The following is a 23,985-nucleotide window of genomic DNA, read 5'->3' on the forward strand; positions in this document are numbered from 1 at the left end:
GGATGTTATTTCAAGGGCTAGAGCCAGTTTTGCCAGAGCTATCCTGCATAGTTTTCTTGAGGACTCTGCTGGTCATTCCTCCTCCAAATGCTTTTGTACTCTCCCTATTGTAATACTGCAACAGTGATATGGAAGGACATAGTACAGTTGCATAAAATCGTACCATAACAGTAGATGTCCTCTTCACTGTTGCAGTATTCACTCTCTCCCTCCTCCCCTTTTTCCTTTTCTCTTTCTGGATGTACTTGTTACCTCCTTGCATCCTTAGACTGTCATTCCTACTGGGGCTTTTCAGTTCTGAGGATGGTACATCCATATGTTACCCTTATACCTTATGCTGTGTGCAGGGAGCATATGAGTGGCATACAGCATACCTATTACAATCCAAAGGTTTTGGTATATATAGGGGAACCATATTGTAAGGAATACTGCAAAAATGAAGATAAGGACATCTATTGTTATGGTAATATTTTACACAATTGTACTTTTTTTTTCCTAGTTATTTCATCCTGTTTTTGGTATGCTTTGTTATTTGGCTATAGAGTGGTCACACTTGAGAGGTGAAGAGACATTGTTTGTATTGACGTGACTAACTAAGGCTGTCACTTGATCACAGTTAATCAGTCTGGCTTCTCAGGGGTAGCTTGTATGTTTTGCCATGTGGGGGAAGAGTATACTTATTTTTGATACTAAATAGTCAATACAGCTTTTTATTTGTGGACAGGCTGCATGACTTCTTTGCAGTCAGAGAAAACATATTTTATCAAAAGGAACATGTTCTATTGAGACATTCTGTGTGACAGGAGCTTAAACTGGTGTTTTACAGTATTTCACAAATGAAAGCAAAATAGGTTTGGCTTTCAAAAATTGTTAAATTATTATTTCACAGTCTACCTACTCTAGTTGTCATTAGAATTAACTCATATGTGTATTTAATTTTTTTTCACATGGGCAAATAAATAAAATCATAAATATGGGGTGTTTTACAAATAACTAAACCTACTAATTTGACCATAAAAGTGACATTTTCTGTCATTTGATATGGTCAGACAGCAGAAAAATAATTTCTGTAAATTACTGTGATGGTAGAGTTTATGAACAAATATCCAGATTTATTGCCCCCCCTCCAAATTGCTAGAAAATGCCAAACTATTTTAGAGATACAGCTCTTTGTTACCCAATGATCAGTAAGCTGCATAATACTTGGAATGTGGCAAGTTGCATTTTATAGGGGGTGGGTGCATGACTTATTTTCAGGGTTGTGAATATAGTGTATGCCCAGAACATATCAGAGGAAGTTGACACTACTTCAGAAATAAAAGTTATAGCAGCTGTTACTACAAAACCAGGATCTACCTCCATTAATTTCACCAGACATGCTAAGGGTCCCATGCTTGTGGGGCCACAGTCTGTAAGAGGTAAGCAAGACAAGGTGCCAGAGAAGCTTGGAGCAGAAGATAAAAGAAAAGAACATGGAGCAGCTGACACCAGTCCAGATGAAATGGCACTTATTTGGAGATCACAGCAATTCTTCCAATGATGGAGATTAATTTACTTATTTAGTTCTCTTTTCCAGGCATGAGGAAAGTTTGGAATGTGGTTCTAGTATACATTGTGGAATATGGTATTAACATTTTTTATACCCCTTTAGACTTAACTGGTTAACCCATTTCACAAACCACTTCCATAATAGAGTGCAAGTTATTTAATAGGTAAAGCAACTTTATAATTGTTCAAAGGAAAGCATTGTGAAGACGTGACTCAACCAATATATCTGCAACATAACAAATGCCATGGCTTTTGTTTGTTTTTGTAGCTTAAGCACATACCCCTCCCTCCCTGCATATGCCATTGCATTTCCATGGCTTCTCTGCTTTGCTGGTTTCCATTCATTTCCTGCAACACTTCTGTGCCTTCTCAGGGTGCTTCACTCCACACTAGCCTTGGCCTGTGTTACACTTCATTCCCCTCCTGCCCCCAATTCCCCAAACTACTACCATTAACAGTACTTTCATAACTACCTATATACACTCCTTTAATGCCAACTCAATTGGCACCCTTAAAACAAGCACAATGTACATTTCACAATCCATATCAAATATTAATCTCCTAACCCACATAATACTGTTAATGTATACCAGCATACTTATCTCACTTGCCCAAGTTATTTAAAAAAAAATCTGTACAATTAGCTCCCTTCTTTAGACAACAGAATCCTCTCACCAAACCATTTAAACTGTAATTGTATCTTTCTGCCTACAACATCTCTAACATAATGCCACTTTCCTTTTATATTATAACATCTTTTTACCTGCACTTTGCCTACAACTACTCATGTGCAAAAATCTACCAGATAATTACGTCCTACTACCACAAAGTTGTTGCAATATTCCATTGCAATTGTAATTAAGATAATGTCTTCACTAATGTTGCAAACTCCTTCTCTTTTCATGACTGAAAGGAAACTATAGCCTTTTCCCTAATTTTCCAGTGCCACAATGGAGTATTCATCCTAAAATGCCAGTCTATCAAACATCCACCTGCTGCACTCTAAACATATTTTCATAATCCCTTGTATTTTTTCATACTCCCAAACTACATACTATTTGTTTTCCTGGTACCTTTACTGTTCACCCCATATCTCTTTTGTCCTCCACCTCTCACTACAACCAGATATCAATTACCCATAATTTAACTGTTTACCCTTCATTTAACTCCCTGATAGCCCATGTTATACCTGTATATTATCTCCCCAGTACCAGCATCTACTCTACCTGTTATGTGTTCCTCAAAAATTCTCCACCTCATGGCATTTCCCAGATAGTTGCACACTGACCAGCAGCTTAATTTCAGCTCTCCCAATGTGAAAAAAGAAATTAATAGATAAAGGCTATTAATTCTGCCAGTTTGAATTAAATCAAATTACTGCTTAATAGGTAAACTTCACTGGATGCTAGCAAAGAAGAAACTTAAGAGAGCCTGAAATAAAATCATATAGAAAAAGTGAAAACACTGACTGGGAAGTATCATGCAGCTGTTCAGCAAAAAGCAGTTCAAGCTCCAGCTTTTGTACAATAGACGGCTTTCAGTATTTTAGAGGAAAAATAAGTCAAATATGCTCAGAGCTGATTAAAATAAATGAAACATTCAAGGAGCATATAAACTAAAATAACTAAAGGCTGGAAAAATGGACAAAGCTTTAAACAGTTATTCAGATGAACTGAAATCAGAGATCAAATGAAGAAAAGGCTGGTTGAGTATGATACTGCTCAAGAACAGCTGTTTCAAAAAATGGCGGTTAGAGGGCATGGCACATAGAGAAAACTTTAGATTTTCTGCTGAACCAGAGAAACTGGAAGGGACAAATTATATTACTTTTATGAAAGTACAAAAGTACAAATAAGTAAGTGGACTGTGGTATTCCACAACAGGATTTGTTAACTAAAAGGGCACATCACCTGTATACCCTGAACTTGCCCTTGAGAAAGCAGTAAAGATCTGTATTAGTAAAAATGCAATCATATCAGAGCGTCTTCTATGTGGAGACATGCGTGAATGGGCGTACCTTTGTTGAAGGTTGTGCATCAGGGCCAGCAACTCAACACGTAAAAATCTACTGCCAATCATTAGCGGACCGGAGTTCCGCTGTGGCGACCCCTAACTGAGAAAAGCCGAAAGACACAACAACAACAACAACCAGCAAAAAGAGTTGATCCTGACAAAACTGCGGCAGAAGGGCAAATTATTAAAAACTGGAGACAGTAGAGTGTTTATGGAAAATGATTATTCACTGTACACCAGACAAAAGAGAAGCAAGTTTATCTCTCCAATCAGGAAATGTTGGGATGCAGGTGTGGGATTCGAGCAGCTGTATCCAGCTGTATTGAGAATAATTTTTCCTAGAGGATCAAAGTCATTTTTGATGCAGAAAGTGCAACTCTGTAAAATCTTACCATAATAGCTGATGTCCTTCTCTTCACTGTTGCAGTATGAGGCACATAAGGCATATCCCTTCCTGGACAGCCCATCACTCAGCCAGTATAGATAAGCTTAAAAAAGATCTTGTTTGTGCAGTATATCATACTTATGCTCCCCAAACAGAATGTAGGGCATAAAAGGGATGTACAGACGCAACTACCTAGAACTGAATTGCCCCAGAAGAGAACAGTTGTCATAGGACAAAGGAATCCATGCACATCCAGAAAGAAAAAACGCAGAATAAACAAGAAGGGGTTGGAGGACGGCAGTGAATACTGCAACAGTGAAGAGATGGACATCTACTGTTATGGTAAGATTTTACACGACTGTAGTATATGTCCTTTCCTATCATTGTTGCAGTATTCAGTACATAAGGGAGAGTAAAAAAGCTGAACAAACAGAATAGGAGGTGGAAGGCTGAGAAGAGCCCTCAACAAACACACACAAAATGGTTTTAACAGAACCTGCTCTAGCCCTAGAAACCATATCCAACTTATAATGCTTAGTAAAGGTATGCATGGAAGACCAAGTAGCAGCTTCAGGGATAGAATTGGTGTCTAAGTCCTTGAAAAAGGCACCAGAAGAGGTAACAGCTCTAGTGGAATGGCTCTAACAGAAGCAGACAAAGATTTTCCATGGGAAAAAAAAAGGAAACGGCCTTAGATATCCAAGAGGAGATGGTTTGCTTAGAAACCATCAAACCCAAAGACCTAGGATGAATGGAAACAAAAAGCTGATCAGACTTGCAAATGGTCCTAGTTTTATCCAACTAGTATCTGAGCTGTCTGTGCAAATCCAAAGTATGCAGGAACCTCTCAGTAGCAGATTGAGGAGAAGGGATAAAAGAAGGGAATTGTACCAACTAATTCAAGGGCAACTCATTGACTACCTTGGGCATAAAAGAAGGATTAGTATGAAGGGAGACCCTGTCCATGTAAAAAAAAAAAAAAAACAGAAAAGGAGGAATGGCCATAAAGATGTGGAGCTCAGAAACCCTCCAAGCAGAAGTAAGATCCAGTAATAAAACAGTCATCCAGGTACAATGTTGCAAAGAAGCAGAATCTGCAGGCTCAAAAAGTAGCCTGAGTCAATTTTTCCAAAACAAAATTAAGGTCTTAAGGAGTGGGAATAGGCTTTCATAGAGGCCTAATATGCAGAATGCCTTTAAGAAATTGATTGACCTCAAAATTAGAAGTCAAAGGATTCAAGGGCATATTAGTTCAAGCAGCTCACACAAAAAAAGAGGACCAGAGGGAACCCCCACTAAAAAAGAGTCCAGGCTACGAGCATGGCACCAGACTGAAAATCTCTTCCATTTGGACATATAAGATTTTCTAGTTGAGGTTTACTTGCCTCCTATAAAACCCTGAGCATGTCCTCAGAAAAGACATGCCTGAAATGGAACAAAACCCTATCACCCACAATGTTAGTTGCAGAGCAGACAAGTGGGGATGGATGAGAGACCTCTTGTCCTGTGTGAGGAAATCCAACCGGTGAGGTAACTTATGATGATTGCCCTGGCCAGATGCATGAAAAAGGGGTACCAGTGCTGTCTCAGCCAAAAGGGAGTCACTAGCAGATTTTTGGGGAGTCCACCTGAATCTTTTGCAAGACTCTTAGAAGTAGAGGAAGAGGAGGGAAAGCATAAAGAAGCCTCCCCTTCCACGAAAAAGATGGGGCATCCATCTTCCAGGCCAGATAGCATGGCACTCTGGAAGAGAAGAGAGGAAGCTGCCTGTTCAGAGGGGAAGCAAAAAAATCTACCTAATGAATACACCACTTATGGACAATGTCCAGAAACACATCTCTGTGAAGCATCTATTCGTGAGCCTGTGTTTTGGACCTACTCAGAGAGTCTGCCACATGACTATGCTCTAAAGGAATGCATACTGCCTGAAGAGTTCATTGATAACTGAGAGTCACTTCCTAAACCTGAAACGCCATCCTGCAGAGGAGGTAAGATTTTGTGCACACCTGCTTGTTGACATACCACATCATTGTAGCGTTGACTGTGTACACCTTCAAGGGGCCCAGAGAGAACATGGGGAGAAAAGCCTGAAGGGCCAGAATCAGACCCCTCCATCCCTTTGATGTTGATATGGTCTAATTTCTGATAGGGAGGCCAAAGATCATGAACTTTCAGGTGACCAAGAGATTCTCCCCACCCCATGTCTGAGGCATTGGTGAACAGCTGTTGATAAGGGACTGGAGGCTAAAAGGGCTGTCTTGAGTTGACAGTGAACTGTCAAATCCACCACTCAAATTCCTTCCTGAGACAGGGAAGTTGAGATGCAATGAAATTCAGAGGGTGATGCTGCTGCTGCAGCCAAACTGACTTGAAGTGCCATTGAAGCTTCTGCATATGCAATGTGGCTAGAGGAAGCATAGGAATAAAAGAGCCCATGAATCCCAGGGTCCGAAGAAACTCCTTGGCTGGCATGGCAGTCAGGGAAGAAAAGACTGAAAGAAGGCTGTTGATGACAATACCTTTGGAGGCAGAAGAGAAGACAACATTGGCAATGTCTGAATCCTGAAATCCAGATACATGTGATCCTGAGAATGAGTCAGGATGGATTTTTGAAAGTTGATCATAAACCCCAGACTTTGGAGAAGAGAGATTGTGAACTCAGATCCTTTAACAATTGACTCTGAGAAGGTGGCTGAAGCAACAGGTCATCTAGATAAGGAAAATATGAATACCTTAGAGCCTGCAGAAGGCAATCACAGGAGCTAGGAATTTTGTGAATACCCTTGGGGCAGTAGAGAGGCCAAAGTGCAAAGCAGAGTGAAAATGAGAGGAAAACAGAGAAACTTAAAAACTTCCTGAATAAAGGGTGAATTGGAATATGAAAGTAAGCATCTTTCAGATCCAAGGACACCAGAAAAGCCTGTGGTAATAAAAGAGCAAATAGAGTTTGAAGAGAATGCAACTGAAAAGAAGGGATCTCAAGCAAGGTATTGAGCTGAAACACATCCAAAGTAGGTCTCCAAGTGTCCTCTTTTTAGGAACCAGGAACATGCTGGAATAAAAACCTTGTCCTACTTGGGAAGGGGGGACAGGTTGAATGGTCCCTTGGTTCAACAGGGACCCTAGAAACACCAGAAAATGAGGAAGTTGCTCTAGGTGGCTGTCTGGTGAAGGCTGGACAGCTAAAGAATCCAGCAGAGACTTCTTGGCCTTCTTCTTACCAAGCGAGAGTATCTCAGGGTAAAAGGATCCCTCCATGGTACCCTGGGCTAATTGTCTAAGCCATTGGTTTTCAAGATAAGTGGCCAGAGAAGACAAACAGCTTCTGAGTGTCTTAGGCACAAATGCCTTAAAGATACTACTAGATGGTGGGAAGTGCCCAAACAAAAAAAGACAATGTTAGTGAAAATCCTTATGGGGAATCTGCCTCTCATACTGACATTTTCCCCTCTTGGATGACATGACCTCTAGGTAGTACATAATGCAAGACCAATAAAGTAGAATTCAAAAAGAAAAAGAAAAAATACCTCAAATGGGCACTTATCCGGTGCTGCTAAATATTCAGTACCACAACAAAATGTTCAAACTAACTGACAGCAACAGTGTTTGAACTGGTGGCAAAAGAAGTTCTGGGTAGTTGCATCTATATGTTCCTTTTATGCTCTACATTTTGTGTGGGGAGCATAAATGTGATGTATGGTGCAAACAAGATATTTTTTTAAGTTTATACTGGCAGAGTGACTGGCTGCATGAAATGGATATCCCTTATGTACTGAATAATTCAACAGTGATATGGAAGGGCATCATGCTAGGGAGAAAATACAAAAGTGTGTCCAACAAAAAGTGAACCATCAAACATAAGGGGACTCTTCTTCTTTTTCTTCTGATAATAAAGTTCATAGAGCGACTTTGCCTGTGAAACCTTTTCCAACGTTCAAAAGGAAAATGCTTGAGAGACAGAAAAAAGCATAGGGGTTGACTAGAAAAATCAGGAGTACCTTGAACTTGAACCATAACTGACTTCATGTCATTAATGTTTGGTAGGACAGTAAAAGTTTAAAAAATAAATAAATAAGTGTGAGTAATACAATTTATGTTCTTAACAGTTCTTGTATAAAACATTTCATGATATAATATCATGTTATACAATAAAGCATTTTCAATGATTGTTGTATATGATAAAGATAATAAAGTAAAGAAATATTTTTTCTTTTTTAGTTTTAAGAAATATAGGCATTACAATGTGAAAAAGAAGAAATGATGGACACAAGTATGTTTAAGTTAATAGGCTGTTATCCTGGGCCACTGGTGTGGGAGATGTGGTAAAAGTACACTGATTATGATACATGTAGAGTTGAAATGTTTTGTTTACTTTTGCATAGATGAATGTCTGGATTAATGCTCTTGGCTTAATCTAATGACAAGTGGACTTTAAAAATGAGGGATCACAATGTAATGAATAGTTTTCCTTTAGCAAATATATCTTCAGTGTGAGTTGAGAAGTTTGCTGTGAGGGCAGATGTACATTCTGTTCTTATGCTTCCATGGAAACTAGCTGACTAAAGGTGAAGGCAATAAATCTTGAGAAGTCTGGACATTGTTTACTGAAAGAAACCTATAATTAAAGGGTACAAGCTCAAGTAGCTTGTAGAAATAAATTTGAAATTATTAGACTTGAATAAGCGATAGCAGTTTTTCTAGTAACTAAATACTTTAATGCTTTTACTAGAACAGTGTATAAGTTAGTTTTATTTAAAGATAGCCAGTGTACTTTTTTTAAGGCTAAAAGTCCATATTTTCTGAAAGTGTACAAGCTGCTTTCTGCATCTGGGAGTAGAATAAAGATAAGACAAGAACAGATAGCAATTAGTGTAAGTAGGAGCACAGCAGACTATAACATGCACCTTGGGATGAATAATCTTAATTTTAGGGTATTTAATACCTGTGGGTGCAGCTTTTGATTTGGAACAACTGTTCCCATCAGAAGGGTTAAAATTTGTTAGTTGAAGGTGTGCATAGTTTTGTGTATTTGCTTTAAGTTAATACATTATGGAGTATTCAAATGGAGAGACAAGAAACTGTATAAAGGCTCAAGCTGCCAAACATTAGTGGCTGCATATAACACAAAAGCTGGAAATAGACATTGAAAAGCTATCACATACTGTATAATAGGTATGATTAATAACTTCTTATCATAACGGCTACACTAAACATATTATTTTGGAACATGAATAGCCTCAAAGGTATTGACAAAAACATAAGAATGTGAAATTATATTAAGAAATGCAGAGTATAAATAACAATGCTACCTGAGACATATTTGAAAAGAAGCAAGCATGCAAATTTGATAAAGAAAGAATTTTTGTATGGATATTCAGCAGAATGGCAGGGACAGAGGAAAAGGGGAGTACTTATACTAATTGCTGGAAGAGATCCAATAGTGATAGAAGAGGAAAAAAGATAACAGTGATAGAATTGTGGTAGTAAGGGGCTACTGGCAAGGAGGAGGATTATGCCGGTATGTATTTATATTCCTCCTATAACTGCTATTATGGAGCTTAAGACATTTTTATTATATATTTATTTATTTATTGTTATTTTTCTATATTTTTTTCTTTTGAGCTTAAGAAATATTTGGGAAAAATAATCAGCTTTCAGTAGATGCTTACTTGTAGGTAGGGATTGGAACTTGATTTGCAACAGTGAGGATGTATATTGTGGACCAAGAAGTGAATATATAACAAAAGAGGGTAGGTTTCTAAAGGAATTTATGAAAATATGTTGTATAGAAGACATGAATTCAGTAGTAGGAACTCAGAGAGAATAAAAACAAACAAGACACTTGCACTTCTTCACCTACCTGTTAAAGAGAAAGGAATTTAAGGAATGGGTAGTTGAAATTATTCAAGAGTTATTAAGGAATTATGAAAGATATACATTTCTCAAGAAGTTATAGCTAGTGAGTAGGATAAAATGAAAATGGAGTTTAAAAATAGGGTAGAAATAAAATAAAAAGATATGGTTAAAAAGAAACAATAATTATTCAAAAGGGTGGCAAAGGTTAAAGTATTGAGAATAAGGGGAAATCTCACAGAACAAGAAGAGGCACAACTACAGAGTGCTAAAGAGAAAATGTATTTGGATGATATGCATGAATTTAGAAAGACTGCTGTTAAGCAACTCTTTCTCTTTTTGATAACTCCAGAGCACAAAACCTTTTAGCAAAACGACTTAGGCAACAGAAACTTAGAGAGTGTATAACAAGCAAAATAATGAAAGATCCTGTAGAGGTATTACAGATCATTCAAAAGTTTTATGAAAATTTGTGTAAAGCATATGGAAATGAAGAAAAAGACTAATGGAAATATTTATGGAAGACTTAAGTATGCCAAGGTTATCATGATAGATTATTCATGATACTACATTTGAACTCCTAGATGTCCAAATCACCATAAGTAAGACTAATAACCACTCCATAGCCAGTTATTGATCACCGTCTCTGTCCCCTTCTGAGCACGATAACTATCTTAACACATTAGTGGAAATTCCCATTAAATCCATTACCTTTCTACTGGGGGACTTCAACCATCCCTCAATAAACTAGCTTACCTACAATGCCAATGGTCAGCATGTCCAGCACTTCCTTGACATTATAAATGCTCATTCTCTTTTACAGCTAGTTAACTATCCTGCAAGGGGCCTTAATATTCTTGATCTGGCCCTCACAAATATGGCCATTTTTGACATCTGCATGCATATCAACCTGCCTTGATAAAGCAGACCATAAATTAGTTGCCTTTTTCTTTAAAAGTGTTGATACTTCCCTTGTAAATACTTCTATATTTAAAGATTTTTCACAAGCAAATCTTCTTCAGTTCTTGATGACATAAAATATAATTAAAAAAATGAAAAACAAACTCATGTGGAGGAATAGCTGTACAGATAAATGATGTGACAATGGAAATAAAATGCTTAATGTTTATAAGAGGTTTCTTTCTGCCTACCTTAAGAGCACTCTTAAACTAGTAAAAAACTCAGAAGAATCATTAGGAAGCTCAAAGGTGAGTGTGAAGTTAAATAGCCACTAAAGCCAAAAATAACTACAAATCTTTCTTTAACTATGACAGGAGGTAAGAACTAATACCCATGAATGTTTGGATTTAGTCCACAATAATATTACACATTCTGACACAAAGGAAATAGCCAATATACTAGCTGATACATTTACTGCAAGTATCACTCTGCCTGCATTTATAGCTATTTCACAAGTTCCACAAACCTAGTCATCCCCTTTATTCTCTATGGAACAAGTTTTGTCATACCTCTGAAAGGCTAAGACCATCTCATCTGTGAGCTCTAATAATATATTAAGTTGCCCGATTATCATTTCCAAATATGGCCCATCTGAACTCCTACTTGCCCTCTTTAATCTAAGCTTCTCCACTGGTTACACTCCTGAAGCATGGAAAACAGCTGCTGGATTGTAATGCCATTATAAAAGAGTGGCCCATCTGTAGACCTTGGTAACTATAGACCTATTAGTCTCAGTAGCCTCATATATAAAGCTGTGGAGCATATTATCTCACAGCTCACTAATCCTGACATTGAAAATCTCTTAACACTGGCCGTTTACTAATTTAGCTTTGTTAAAGGCAGGATCTTGCCTGTTTACTTCATTCACTTCTGTGTTTGACTAAGGCCTTTTTTCACTATTCACGTCTCCCCAAGACAATCAGGATGGCAGATCCAAGGAAAAAATAGCCTTTAATGTTCACCAACATAGTAATAGCAGAAATTCGCAAAAAAATCAGTTTAATGCGCTTTCCCCCAGTAAAATACTAGGCTTCTTCAGAACAAAGAAGCATCCCCATCCAGTTCATTTAAATAATGCAGCACAACCAATCACATCCATAAATCAATTAAGTGAGAACAGAGAACTGTTTTGGCTGCTGAAGTTAGATGCGGGTAGACCCCCTGGTCTCAATGACCATATTAGTATTAACAGTGTTTTAAAACTCAGGGGTGCTAAATTGTAAAATTTATATGTTTATTTATTTACTAAATATTTTGCTGTTATTATTATTGTATTTATTGTTCTGAATGATTGATGTATTTTATAACATGTATTTTTCCTATTTTTATTTAATAGGATATTTATTGTTATAGCTGGGGTTTGACATTGATTTTATGAACTGGATTTTAAGCTTTAAACCAAATACAACTCTATTTTACAGTGGATGTAGCATGCATTTTCTGAATACTAGAGCTGCAGTTCATCTTCATTATGCTTTTAATTAGGTTATTCCATGGTAATTAATTGATGGTATGCACACAATTGATTTATGGATGTGATTGGTTGTGCTGCATTATTTAAATGAACTGGATGGGGGGATGCTTCTTTGTTCTGAAGAAGCTGAGTATTTTACAGGGTGAAAGTGTGCTAAACTGATATTTTGTGAATTTCTGCTATTACTGTGTTGGTGAACATTAAAGGCTATTTTTTCCTTGGATCTGCTGTCCTGATTGTCTTGGGGAGACATGGTTACTGGTCGAGTGATTGTTCATTTTTTTACTTTTTTCCCTATTCTCCAAGCTGGCATTATTGACTGACTTGTAAATTTGAATATAAATCCCTATGTTGTGCAGTGGATAAATGGTTGTCTTAAGGAATCACTGTGTTCACAGTTACAGGTGTAATGTCTGAAAGCAAAAAAGTTATCAGTCAGATACCATATAGCTCAGCATTGCACCCTCTCTTATTTGCCATCTGTTTTACAAACAACATTCCTACCCTATGGTTATCTATTTTTGCAGATGAATGTAAATTGGCTGGTGTTATTCTTTCTTCCACTTGCAACTGCTCCAACATGAGATAGACAATTTAACAGTCAGTGTAAAGACAATGGTCTCAAATTAAATCTGAAAAAATGTAGCATGTAGCATGTTTTATTTTGGTAAATATTTTTTTTCACACTGTGCATAGGTGGCACACACCTCCAATCAGGCACTATCATAAGGGATCTATGCACTCTTGCTAATAATTCATTATCGTTTGACCATCATGTCTATGCAGTAGTTCAGAAAACCTTTTGTCTGGCTCATCTAGAAGACAGCTGGGGTGGGGTGAAGGGGGGCAGAAGCCCTGGGTACAAGTTGTAGGGGATGTGATTAGCAGATGCCAATTGGTCTAAAGTACAGTACTAGTATGCTGGTACAGAAATTAATTCCAATACAGCTTTTGCAGCCTGTCAGGACTAAAGCTGTAGCAAGTTGCTTGCTACAAATCAAATGTAGCAAGCGGCTTGCTATAGCTTTTAGAAAGAAGACATCTTTTTTTTTTTTTTGCTCCACAGCCTTGTATATGTTGAGGAGTGCAGACAAGATAAAGAACGGACATGGCTAGATCAGGGAACAGAATGAAGCAGATTAGCAGACCTTTTATTTATTTTTCTTCTCAGCTTAGATTTGAGGGGTGCAGAATGTGGAATGGGACTGGGTGCTAGATGAACGAGTTCCAGCTCTGGGTTCATCTAAGGTATTTCTGCTCAATGCTAGGAGTCTAAACAAAGAACTCCACTCTCTAGAAGCTCTCTTTGCCATAGAGAATGCTGATGTCTGTGTGGTCACTGAAACATGGTTTAAAGCCATGGGGAGCACACCAACAGTGCTAGGTTATAATGGCTTTCACACATTTAGGCCATCTACTTCACAGGCAGGGACTAAAGGTAGAGGTGTCTCCATTTACATTAAAGATAAGTATACTTCAAGGCTGGTCTAACAGGACAATGCACTTGAGCTGCTCCTTGTTCAAATCAATATAGGCAAAATCCAGTGCCACTTCCTTGCAAGCTGTAGGTCCCTCTCTATGACCCAGGAAATCCATACCATGTATTTAAACGTATTAGAAACACTAACCATCCAACCCAATGGCATATTCATGGGTGACTTTAATTACCCCACTATTAACTGGGAATTTTATAAGACACCAAATGTACATGCACAGAGATTCCTGGATTTTGTAAACACAAACTCCCTGGACCAGATAGTCAATACACCAACCAGAGGTGCAACCATAATGGATCTGGTCCTCATTAATATGAGACAGTGCTGCACAACCCCTACTGTAATGCCTTCCCTGGTAAGATTAGACCACAAAATGGTCTCCTTTGAAGTAAAAATAAAACTGGGACCTCCAGCTAAACCTGGGATATTCAGGAACCATTCTAAGGCTAACCTCCTGCTATTAAGTGAGAACCTGGCAAAATTTCAAGCTCCCATAAACCCTGAGAACACTGCTGCCAAGCCTACGTAGAACTGTTCACGAAACCCTGTACAAGCATGTTAATAGCTGCATAGAAGCAGCTGTACCCACCAGGAAGAAGTACAGAACTAACTCAAAAAACAAGCCACCCCAGTGGAATCACAAAATCAATAGGCTGTATAACAGAAGGAAGAAAATAATGGCAGAAATTAGGAGTTGCAGCACCCAGCAGGATAAAAGCACTCTCATCAAACTAAACAAACAACTCAGAGGACAAATAAAGTCTAACAAAGACAAATTTCAGGTAAGTTTGGCCTCCCAAGCCAAGGAAAACCACAAAGCATTCTTTAGCTCAAAGGCAATACAGATTGTAAATGGAGCCACCTATACTGAGCCAGAAGACATAACAAACTTCCTGGCTGATAAATTCATCTCCAACCTTACCCATCTCTTCCCTCAGGAAATATCATCAAATATAACTCCCCCTACTATCACCAGGGAACAGGTCCTTAATGTTCTCTCAAAGACCAAGAACACTGCATCAATGGGCCCAGGCAATATCCCAGGATGCCTTCTAATTAGCATGAAAGATGACCTATCAGGGCCTCTGGAATTACTATTTATCTGTAGCCCCCAAACAGGTTTCATGCCTCATGAATGGAGAAAGGCAACAGTCATCTCTCTGCACAAAGGTTGGCCATCTACAGACCCAAAAGTCTCACAAGTCTTATATATAAAGCCATGGAAAGAATTATCATGGAGATGATCAATAGAGATATACAGTAGTAAACCTCCAGTCACTGGACCCAACCCAGTTTGGTTTTGTCAAGGGCAGATCATGTCTACTCAACCTGGTGGGCTTTGAGAAGTTCACCAAAGCAATGGATGAGGGAAAATCTGCTCGCATTGCCTACCTTAAACTGGCCAAGGCATTTGACACAATACTACACTCGGGTATTGTTGACAAACTCAAGAGGTTAGGTACAAACCCGTATGTCACCTGGTGGATAGCCAACTGGCTCACAGACAGGACCCATGAAGTTTGAATTGATGAGTTCTCCTCTACAAAGAGACCAGTCACAAGTGGAATCCCTCAGGAATCAGTCCTTGGGCCGCTCCTTTTTGGCATTTACTTCTCAGAAGTCAAGGCCAATGTCAGTGGTCTCTGGCTGACTAAATTTGCAGATGATTGCAAATTAGAAGCTGTCATTGAATCTCACACTAACACAAATGTTCTACAGGAGGGGCTGACACAGACAAACAACTGGTGTCAGAGCCACGGACTAAAACTAAGTGCCATGAAATGCATAGTAGTATCCTTTGGGAAGTCATCCATCCCTGGTAACTATCATATTGACAACACACCGCTTTAGAGTTGACCCAGTAGTCAGGGACTTAGGGACACACATAGATAGTAGTTATCTAGCCTTTGACCATCATGTGTCTACAGTGGTGAGGAAATCATTCCATATTGCACAACTTATAAACAAAGGTATGACATCTAAGTCCAAGGAAGTCATTGTTCCACTGTATTTGGCATTAATCAGATCTATCACTGAGTACAATGCCCCCTTTGGTATGTACCCAACCAGGCATATCCAACAGTTGGAACGTCCACAGAGGTTCCTCACTAAAAGAATACAGGGTGTATGTAAAATGTCCTATGCAGACCACCTCAAGGCCTTATTCCTATTGTCTGTCTCCTACAAGCTTTTGAGGGGAGATCTATGCCTGGCATACAGGGCATTGTTAGACCCCACTCTGATGGACCTCCTGGATATCCACAAAAAAACAGCACCAGAATTATCTGTTCTAAAGACTTAAACCTTGACTGTGATATAAATACGTCCTACTGGAGAGATAGGTATGTATCCCAGAGACTATCCCATCTATGGAACAGTCTCCCCATCCATGTGAAGCAGAATTCCTCCCTAACCCAATTCAAGTGCAACTTGGACAATTGGATGGGAAAGTGGAAATTCATCCCTGGTTTGGCAACTATGTCTCTAATGGACACAGGTAACCTGTAAATGGTTTATCACCCAACCCCCCTGCTTATACTTGTCAAGGGTATCAGAACTTGTTAGAGATTTGGGATGCATGGTTAGGCTTAAAAAGGCCCTCATGGTTGTTAGCCTAGTAAACACCTATGAACCTATGGCATCTCCACTAAATCCAAAGGAGTCTTAATTCTCCCCTATTCATATCTCATGAGATCCATTATTGAATATGATGCACCTTTTAGCATGTATTTGTCTAAACACATCACCCAGCTTGAGAGACCTCAGAAATTCATAACTAAACCTTTCATTGGCTCAAACTGTCTTAGTTATCAAGACAGACTGGCAGGCCTCTCCCTATACTTAGTCTTTTATAGACTCCTCCATTGAGATCTGTAACTTGCCTTTCAAGACATGAAATGTCCAACCCTATTTGACCTCCTTTTCCTTCGCAGAGCAAATGGTACTTGAAATACTCAGTTAAAGGAACTAAATCAGCGAATAAATAAGACATGCTGCCATGACAGATTCATATTCCAGCATATCCCTTACCTCTGGAACAAGTTTATATTACATGTTAGACTAGTAGCACTCCTGTCATCTTCCAGGTAAACCTAGATAATTAGATGGGCAGCTTTAAATCCTATCCTGGTCTGTCTTGTCTTGCCCACCTTGAGGCTACAGAGAATGTCCAAATAGGGTTTCTTTTGGCTAGGCTTGTAATGGACTGCTGACTGCCTATGAAGGAGGATACCAGAGAAATTTTTGCAAATCATTTCAAGGCCACCATCAACACATACACAGCTAAATATGTCCTCAGTACTGCAAGCTACACTTAACCCTCTAACTGGCATCTACCAGCTTTACTTTTAGACAGTTTTCAGTTTTATCATACAGTATAAAACCATACAGGTCACCTTCAATGCACCATTTCCAACCAACCTTTCTAAAATGGTTTGCAAACTCCATTACATATCCCATAACACTACACAGTAACAAAAGCCTTAGGGAAGGCTGTTACCCCATCATTTGTAAATACTGTTATCTGAGCCCACTATGTAAAGGTAGGGATTAAACCAAATTTGAGATGCCCATATGTATCTGCAGCCTCCTATCCAACATTCTGGAAAGGATTGTCCATACCCAAATTACCAACTTCCTTCACCACCATAATAAAATCATTGTCACAGAACATGGCTTCTGACTTGGTCGCAACATTCAAATAGCAGTTGTAGACATGCTAAATTTCATTGTCACAGTTGTCCACAGCAGTCTACAACATAGGCTACATCTAGAACTCTGCAGTAACTCGATCATCAAATGATTTAATAGTTATTTGAAGACCAGGGCACTGGCAATAATATGGGACAACTGTTTATCCCACATCTCTGTCTTAAACACTGGAGTCCCACAAGGATGTATTCTTGGATCACTGATCACTATTTTTACTAATAACATGCACCTTCATACTAATAACCTAAAACCCTTACAGTGTGCAGAACATTCTACTATCCTGTGCAATACCTTCATCATTCCCACTACCATTTCCAACATCCATTCCAATATGCAACACTCTATATATTTATTTCTGGCCTGGTTAAATGACTGTAAACCCATTGTGAATGAAAATACTAACATTATGATCAGAGGACGCAGTCACTATGCTTCTTCCACCCTATTATTACAATCAGTAATATAGAAATCCAAGTTGTAGATGTCTTTAAGTACTTAAGTGCGACTTTTCACAACAGACTTTCATTCATGCCATATAGAAATACCATAGTTCAAGACATACACAAAAAACTAAGTAGCCTCTTTTGAATCAAACATTACTTATCTCCCTTAGCTAAAATGACCACAACTACAAAACTACTTCTGCCTAATTTATTTTATTATTTTTGGCAGTCTTTACAAAGCATTGAATGCTGTTATTAGAATCTACAAACTACAAAACTGGCAAATATGCTGCCTTGACACTAAAGGAATCCCCACTCCTCTGTGCTGAACAAAGTACAATGGACGTCCTTCTCAAATAAATGAATTTCTATTCATCTTACCTTCACTGATAAAGTCCAATTTGAAGTCCTAACAGATGATCCGCTGTGGCGACTCCTAACGGGAACAGCAGAAAGAAGATGATGATTCTTGTGGTACACCCCAAGCAGAACAGTTAGATCCTGTAACACAGCTTGTAGACATACCAAAAACCTTATGTATGATAGGTGACAGAGCCCCTTCAATTTATTTAACCAAAATGTGAAACCATTTGTAACATGGTTCAAGGCAAATGGTAGACGTGACAGCATTTAAAAAAATAAAACTGTAAGAAGCTTTTGAGAAAACCACTTAGGTGCTTTAAATGCAGAATAAACTTCAGTGACAACATTATATTTTAAAGTCCGTTTATGATCTTGTATGCCTGTATTCTCAGACATTGTTTTTTAATCTTTCCATCATTACTACCTCCATGTCCCACACAGTCTAAAGTTATTAAAATTATTTCTACTTTTCAAAAAAACTATGAAGCAATTACTTCACAGCAACAACAATGCTTCCAGTCTCTTTCTGACCCAACATATGGTTGATTGCTGGCTACTATAAGCCAATACCAAAGGGACTGGCTGTCTACACCTGCAGATGACTGCAAGATAGGAGCAGTCATTGAATACCAACATGACTTAGCCATCCTGCAGGAAGGTTCTTCTCAAATAAATAACTGGTACCAAAATCATGAACTGAAACTTAATGTAAAAAAATGTATTATTTAGGAAGTTATCTACCCCAGAGAACTACCACATTGACAATAGGCCCCTACAGCTGTTCAGGATTTATGAACTTATGTGACAGTGACCTAAGTTATGACCAGCATTTGTTCACTGTTGCAAGAAAGTTCTTCTATACTGCACAGCTTATAAATAAAGGGATTGTGTCTAGATCTAGGGATGATCTATATCATTATCCCCCTTTACTCATCCCTCATTAAGACTCATTGGGTATAATGTCACCTTTGGCTTGTATCTGGACACATGCAGCAACTGGACTACCCACAGAGATAACTTACTAAAGGATACAAGGCCTAAAGAACATGTCCTACAAAGACCTACTAAAAAGCCCTTTCACTGTACATAGTATCCTACAGACTGCTAAGAGGTGACCTGTGTTTGTCATACAAGGCATCCTCTGACCCAGTACTGATGGAATTACTGTACATCAGCAAGTCAAATACAATCAGAAATAGTTGGTGTATGGATTTACACCTCATTTACAATACCAACAGAACAGTGTGGAGAGGCAGGTATATCTCACAGAGGATATCCCTGTTCTGGAAGAGACTCCCCATCCACATGAAACAAACTTCATCAATGTCCATATTCAAATCCACCTTGGATCTATGGATGGGAAACAGAAAATTTACCCCAGGGCTGGCTGCTAGTGTACTATTGTACTATTAATGGACAGAGGCAGCTCTTAAATGCTTTATCCCATGCATGGATACCCTCAAATTATCTGTGGTATGATCCCAGCTATTCTCATTAGGGATGACATACAATTGTTGACCATGGGATTGGCAAGGCTAATCTCTAACCAAATGTGATAGATTCATTTGAGAACAAAAAAGGGAAACTGGATAGGCTTAAAAAGGCCTGCAAGGGCAGCAAGCCAAGTACTTACCTACGAACTATGTTGTACTGCTCACTCAGTGAGTGCTATCTGCAGTGTCTAATGTTTTTTTTTTTTGATAAAATTGTAATGTTTTCTTTGTATTTTTCTCTGCTGTTTTTGAATCACCTTTGAAAATGGACCAAGGCACAGAAGTGTTAACCTGAAAAACAAAATGTAAAGAAAATAAGAAAAAAATGGCAGTTAGATCTCAATATTTTGAGGACTGGTCATATAAAATATACTGTTGATTTGGGGCAAGGCAAATAGCAAATATATGTTAAGCCAGATGAAAAATGCAGTAATGACATGGAACTAATGAAGTTACTAGATAATGGAGTTATGAAGAACTCCCCATTGAGCACGACTGTCCAGTGGAAGAGATGACTAGTGCCACCAACCTGTTGACTGCAAACAATCAAAGCCTAACCCCAAGAAAGATTTATGACCAGAACTTTAACTACAGAAGGATGGATGTCAAAGATAAGTTTTAGAGGGTGCTGACCAACAGTTTCTCATCAAATTAGGGATGGCAGATCAGATTGCTGATGACAAAGAGATGGAAGATGATACTTGTCTCTGACCACTGGGTGGCCACAGCATCCCAGACAGAAGGCATACTCAAAGAGCTTATTTTAGTCACCGCTCTGTGTCCAGTAGGGCTACTGAAACACTATCTTAAACACCTGAGAATGGTACTGCCACCTCAGCTGTGTGGTTTATTTTGGTGGAACCCTGACTACAACCCAGATGACCAAGTTTGAGTAGCATATTGGGTGCTGGAGGAGCTGGATGGAAAGGGATGCGAAAGAATGACATTTCAAGAGGGAGGGTGGGTTTTCTGCCTGTGGTCTGGCACTCCCTTCCAGTGATGAATGTTGATTGCTGTTGAATTCAGCATGGTGGAGCTGAAACTGTTGTGCTGATGTGCATGACAAAGATAGCTCCACATAAACAATCTCTGACATACAGAACAGTGTAGGTTATGCTTGCTTTGGTCATGATTTTCACTTCACTTTCCCTAGTACGAGGGGTACTAAGTTAGGAGTCACATAGCTCATGGTCAAATGGAATGTATGCGGAGGAGAAAAAAAAAGGGATGTGTCTATTAACTCAGTGCACAATAGAGGGAAGTATATTCTTAGAAAAAAATTGCAAATGCTATTGAAATGAGTATCAAAAATATTAATATTAGTTAACCAAGCACTGTTAAGATATATATGGCAAAGCATCACACATATACTTTTGGAAACTAAAATAAGTTTATGCTTAAATATGGTAATGTCTGGGATTCAAGAATGTTGGTTTACTGGTAATACTGACAGCCTCAGCTAAATAATATATCTGTCTGAGAAGGTAATCTGGAACTTGTAATACTTAAAGCATGGCCTATTGCTTATGCCTGGCTTGTCCTCTTTCCCTAATGTAAACAAAGGGAGGAAATGTTGAATTTATGGTAGTAATACATACACATGTGCACTCACATGCTGCTGGGTGTACCAATTGTACAACAGATGAGATAATTAAAAAATGAAGGTGCCAGGGCTCAGGATCCCATGCATTTCTTGATGTTTATTGCATGCACTGTGTGCTTGGTCAAAAACACAACACAAAAGGGCACTTATATAAATCATTAGTAAGAGAGCACTTTAAAGGCAGCATGTTGTTCTGGAGTCCACAACACTAAAAAAAACAAACAAACAAAAAAAAAAAACAGAGTAGAAGCATTCCAGACAGAGGAGGACTATAATAGCAAACAAGTTGCACAATGCATGCATAACCAAAAGGGAAATTAAAGCTTTTAGTGTGTTTGTGAAGAACAGTAGGGAAAGAGAGAAGGAGGCAGACAAAACATAGTCCTGCAGGATCCTCAGGGGAACAGGTGAAGAGGCTATGTCAAATGGTACACTGTAACACAATCAGAAGACACCACACCAGTCCACTGAAAGAGTGTAATGGAAACTAGAATTTGCCTGCCACAAGTGATAATAGTACTAAAGTGTTTAGAACTTACCATCTTGAATCTTGATGGCCTGAATAAACAGCAAAAGACATAAAAACACCTTCTAGAATCTTCTAAGAATAAATAAACAGATGAAAAAAAGCACTAGGTATACTGACTGAGAGAAATGAGTCTTCCTGCAATTTGTATTGTTATGTAATAAAACTGTTTTAGTCAAAACTGAGCCTTCACTAGTAAGCCAGCTTGCTCATGAACCAAATCTAGCTATTCTCTAATGAAAGGAACCAAATCCACAGTATGACTCTATGTCTCATTTATGGTAAACTGAAGTACAGACCACCACCTTGTTATATACAGTGCACTAACTAGTTCTGTTTGAAAGGTCTTCCTTACACCTGAAGCTAATTGAGGATTTCAGAAGACAAGCTGCAGCTGCTCAGAAACAAAGAACTGCTGGCAGAAATCTGCTCCAGTAGTGTTTTTATAATGGTGACACAAATCTCCTTTTCCATATGCTGTGACATGTGTTTGTTACCTTTTTTTTTTATTGTTTGTTTTTAAATCTAAGATTTTATTTTTCAAAATATTTAAGTAATTAAACAAATACACCGCCCCTCCCAAAAAAATGCCGTTAAAGGACTAAAACTGAAAGTAAGGTGTCTTGCTCTGTTTAGTGATTGAAATTGAGAATCCTTTTTTGGGTAAGATCTACAGTGTAGTAGCTTCTTACGAGCACATTATTTTCTTATGGTATGCAGATATATTTTTTAAAATATGAATGTTCTTCAGGTGCTACAGAAGGTTTGGTTTACCCTGTATTTGTTCAGCCTGCCTGTTGTCATTATGATGAGCTTCAGTAAAGAGCTTAACAAAGGAGATTAAAGTTTTAAAAAAATGTCACTGGAGTCCCATCTGCTACCTAAGAGAGTTGCCATTCTCAGTCATTTACCATTACACCTTTAGATTTGCGAAACAAAGAGATTTTCTCTAAAATGAGGAAGCTGTTTGTAGCATTTTTTTAAGGTGCATTTTTAGTAGCTATATTTCAAGCAAAGGATTTAATCCTGGTTCCTTCACTGAACAATAACAGCTAATCAGGGTGACTGGAAGGAAGGATTTTAACTCAGAACAGTCTTCATTTAGGATAATTCTGAGATATTTATCAAAAAAAAAATGCTTTGCCATCCACTTATGTGGTTTCTGTTTGCTTTGTTTTCTGTCATGATGAATGACGTGCCCTGCATAAATGCAGCAGGTAATGTTATGACTTTTTTTGGATTCTGTTGGCATTTTGTCTTCACAGTTGCTGTTGTAGCAGAAAACAGTTTTATTATGTGTTGCTTTGGAAAACAATAAAAACTGAATTTTACTTGTATCTTTTTATTTACATAATCTAAAATCTATAGAGGAATCTATTATATCCTGAACTGTTTTTTCTGAGTAGTTAACTTTCAGTGCTCTAATGTGTTGTAATTCAGTATAGTTTGCATTTACTCAAGAGTAGCTTCTGAAGAATGCCTGTACCAAATAGGCTCGGATATATTATATATAATATGTCTATATATTTGTGTGTGCATATATATATATATATATATATATATATATATACATATATACATGCGTAAAAATAGAAACAATAATAACCACAGCTTTGTCTTTCAGATAAAGAGGAGTCTACAGGTGAACCCCTAGATCTGCTTGGACTGTTTAGGACACCAGGAAGTAAAAAAACATTGTGGAACCTTCATGTAAGTCAAGAATTTGAAACAGATGGCTCAGGAAATGAAAATGAGATTCCCAGGAAAAAACGTTCACTTTTGTTCCCCACTGGAGTTAAATTCTGTCCTCAAGAAACAGTCCCACAAGCTGCAGCAAATTACTTGAAATATTTCCGTCTAAGAGGTAGGAGAACATGCAGAAGAAGGGTAATGTAGATGTCATTTATAAATATATATATGTATGTATATGTGTGTGTATGTCTATATGATAATAAATAATGAGGCATGTAGCTTTCCTAAGAACTATATGAGATGAAACAATTTTTGTGTGTCATAAAATATTTACATGCAAAAGTCTTAGGCAGAACTATATATGTTTATGGGTTTTATTTCCATCATTGCATGAAGTTTGTTAGATGTCTTCATGAAGGCGAGGG

The 23,985-nt window shown here is 38.1% G+C and overlaps 1 protein-coding gene across 1 annotated transcript in view; it reads left to right on the forward strand.

Moving 5' to 3' along the window:
- IMPG2 (interphotoreceptor matrix proteoglycan 2) overlaps positions 1-23,985 on the forward strand; it is a 1,485,782-nt gene that overhangs the window by 58,655 nt on the left and 1,403,142 nt on the right. Inside the window, exon 2 of the mRNA XM_044072040.1 lies at positions 23,493-23,732. Coding sequence (XP_043927975.1) covers positions 23,493-23,732 — 240 coding nt within the window. The remainder of the gene's footprint in view (positions 1-23,492; positions 23,733-23,985) is intronic.

Source organism: Protopterus annectens, chromosome 5.part0 (assembly GCF_019279795.1).
Source record: "Protopterus annectens isolate FY-2018-M chromosome 5.part0, PAN1.0, whole genome shotgun sequence".
NCBI classification, from domain to species: Eukaryota; Metazoa; Chordata; order Ceratodontiformes; family Protopteridae; genus Protopterus; species Protopterus annectens.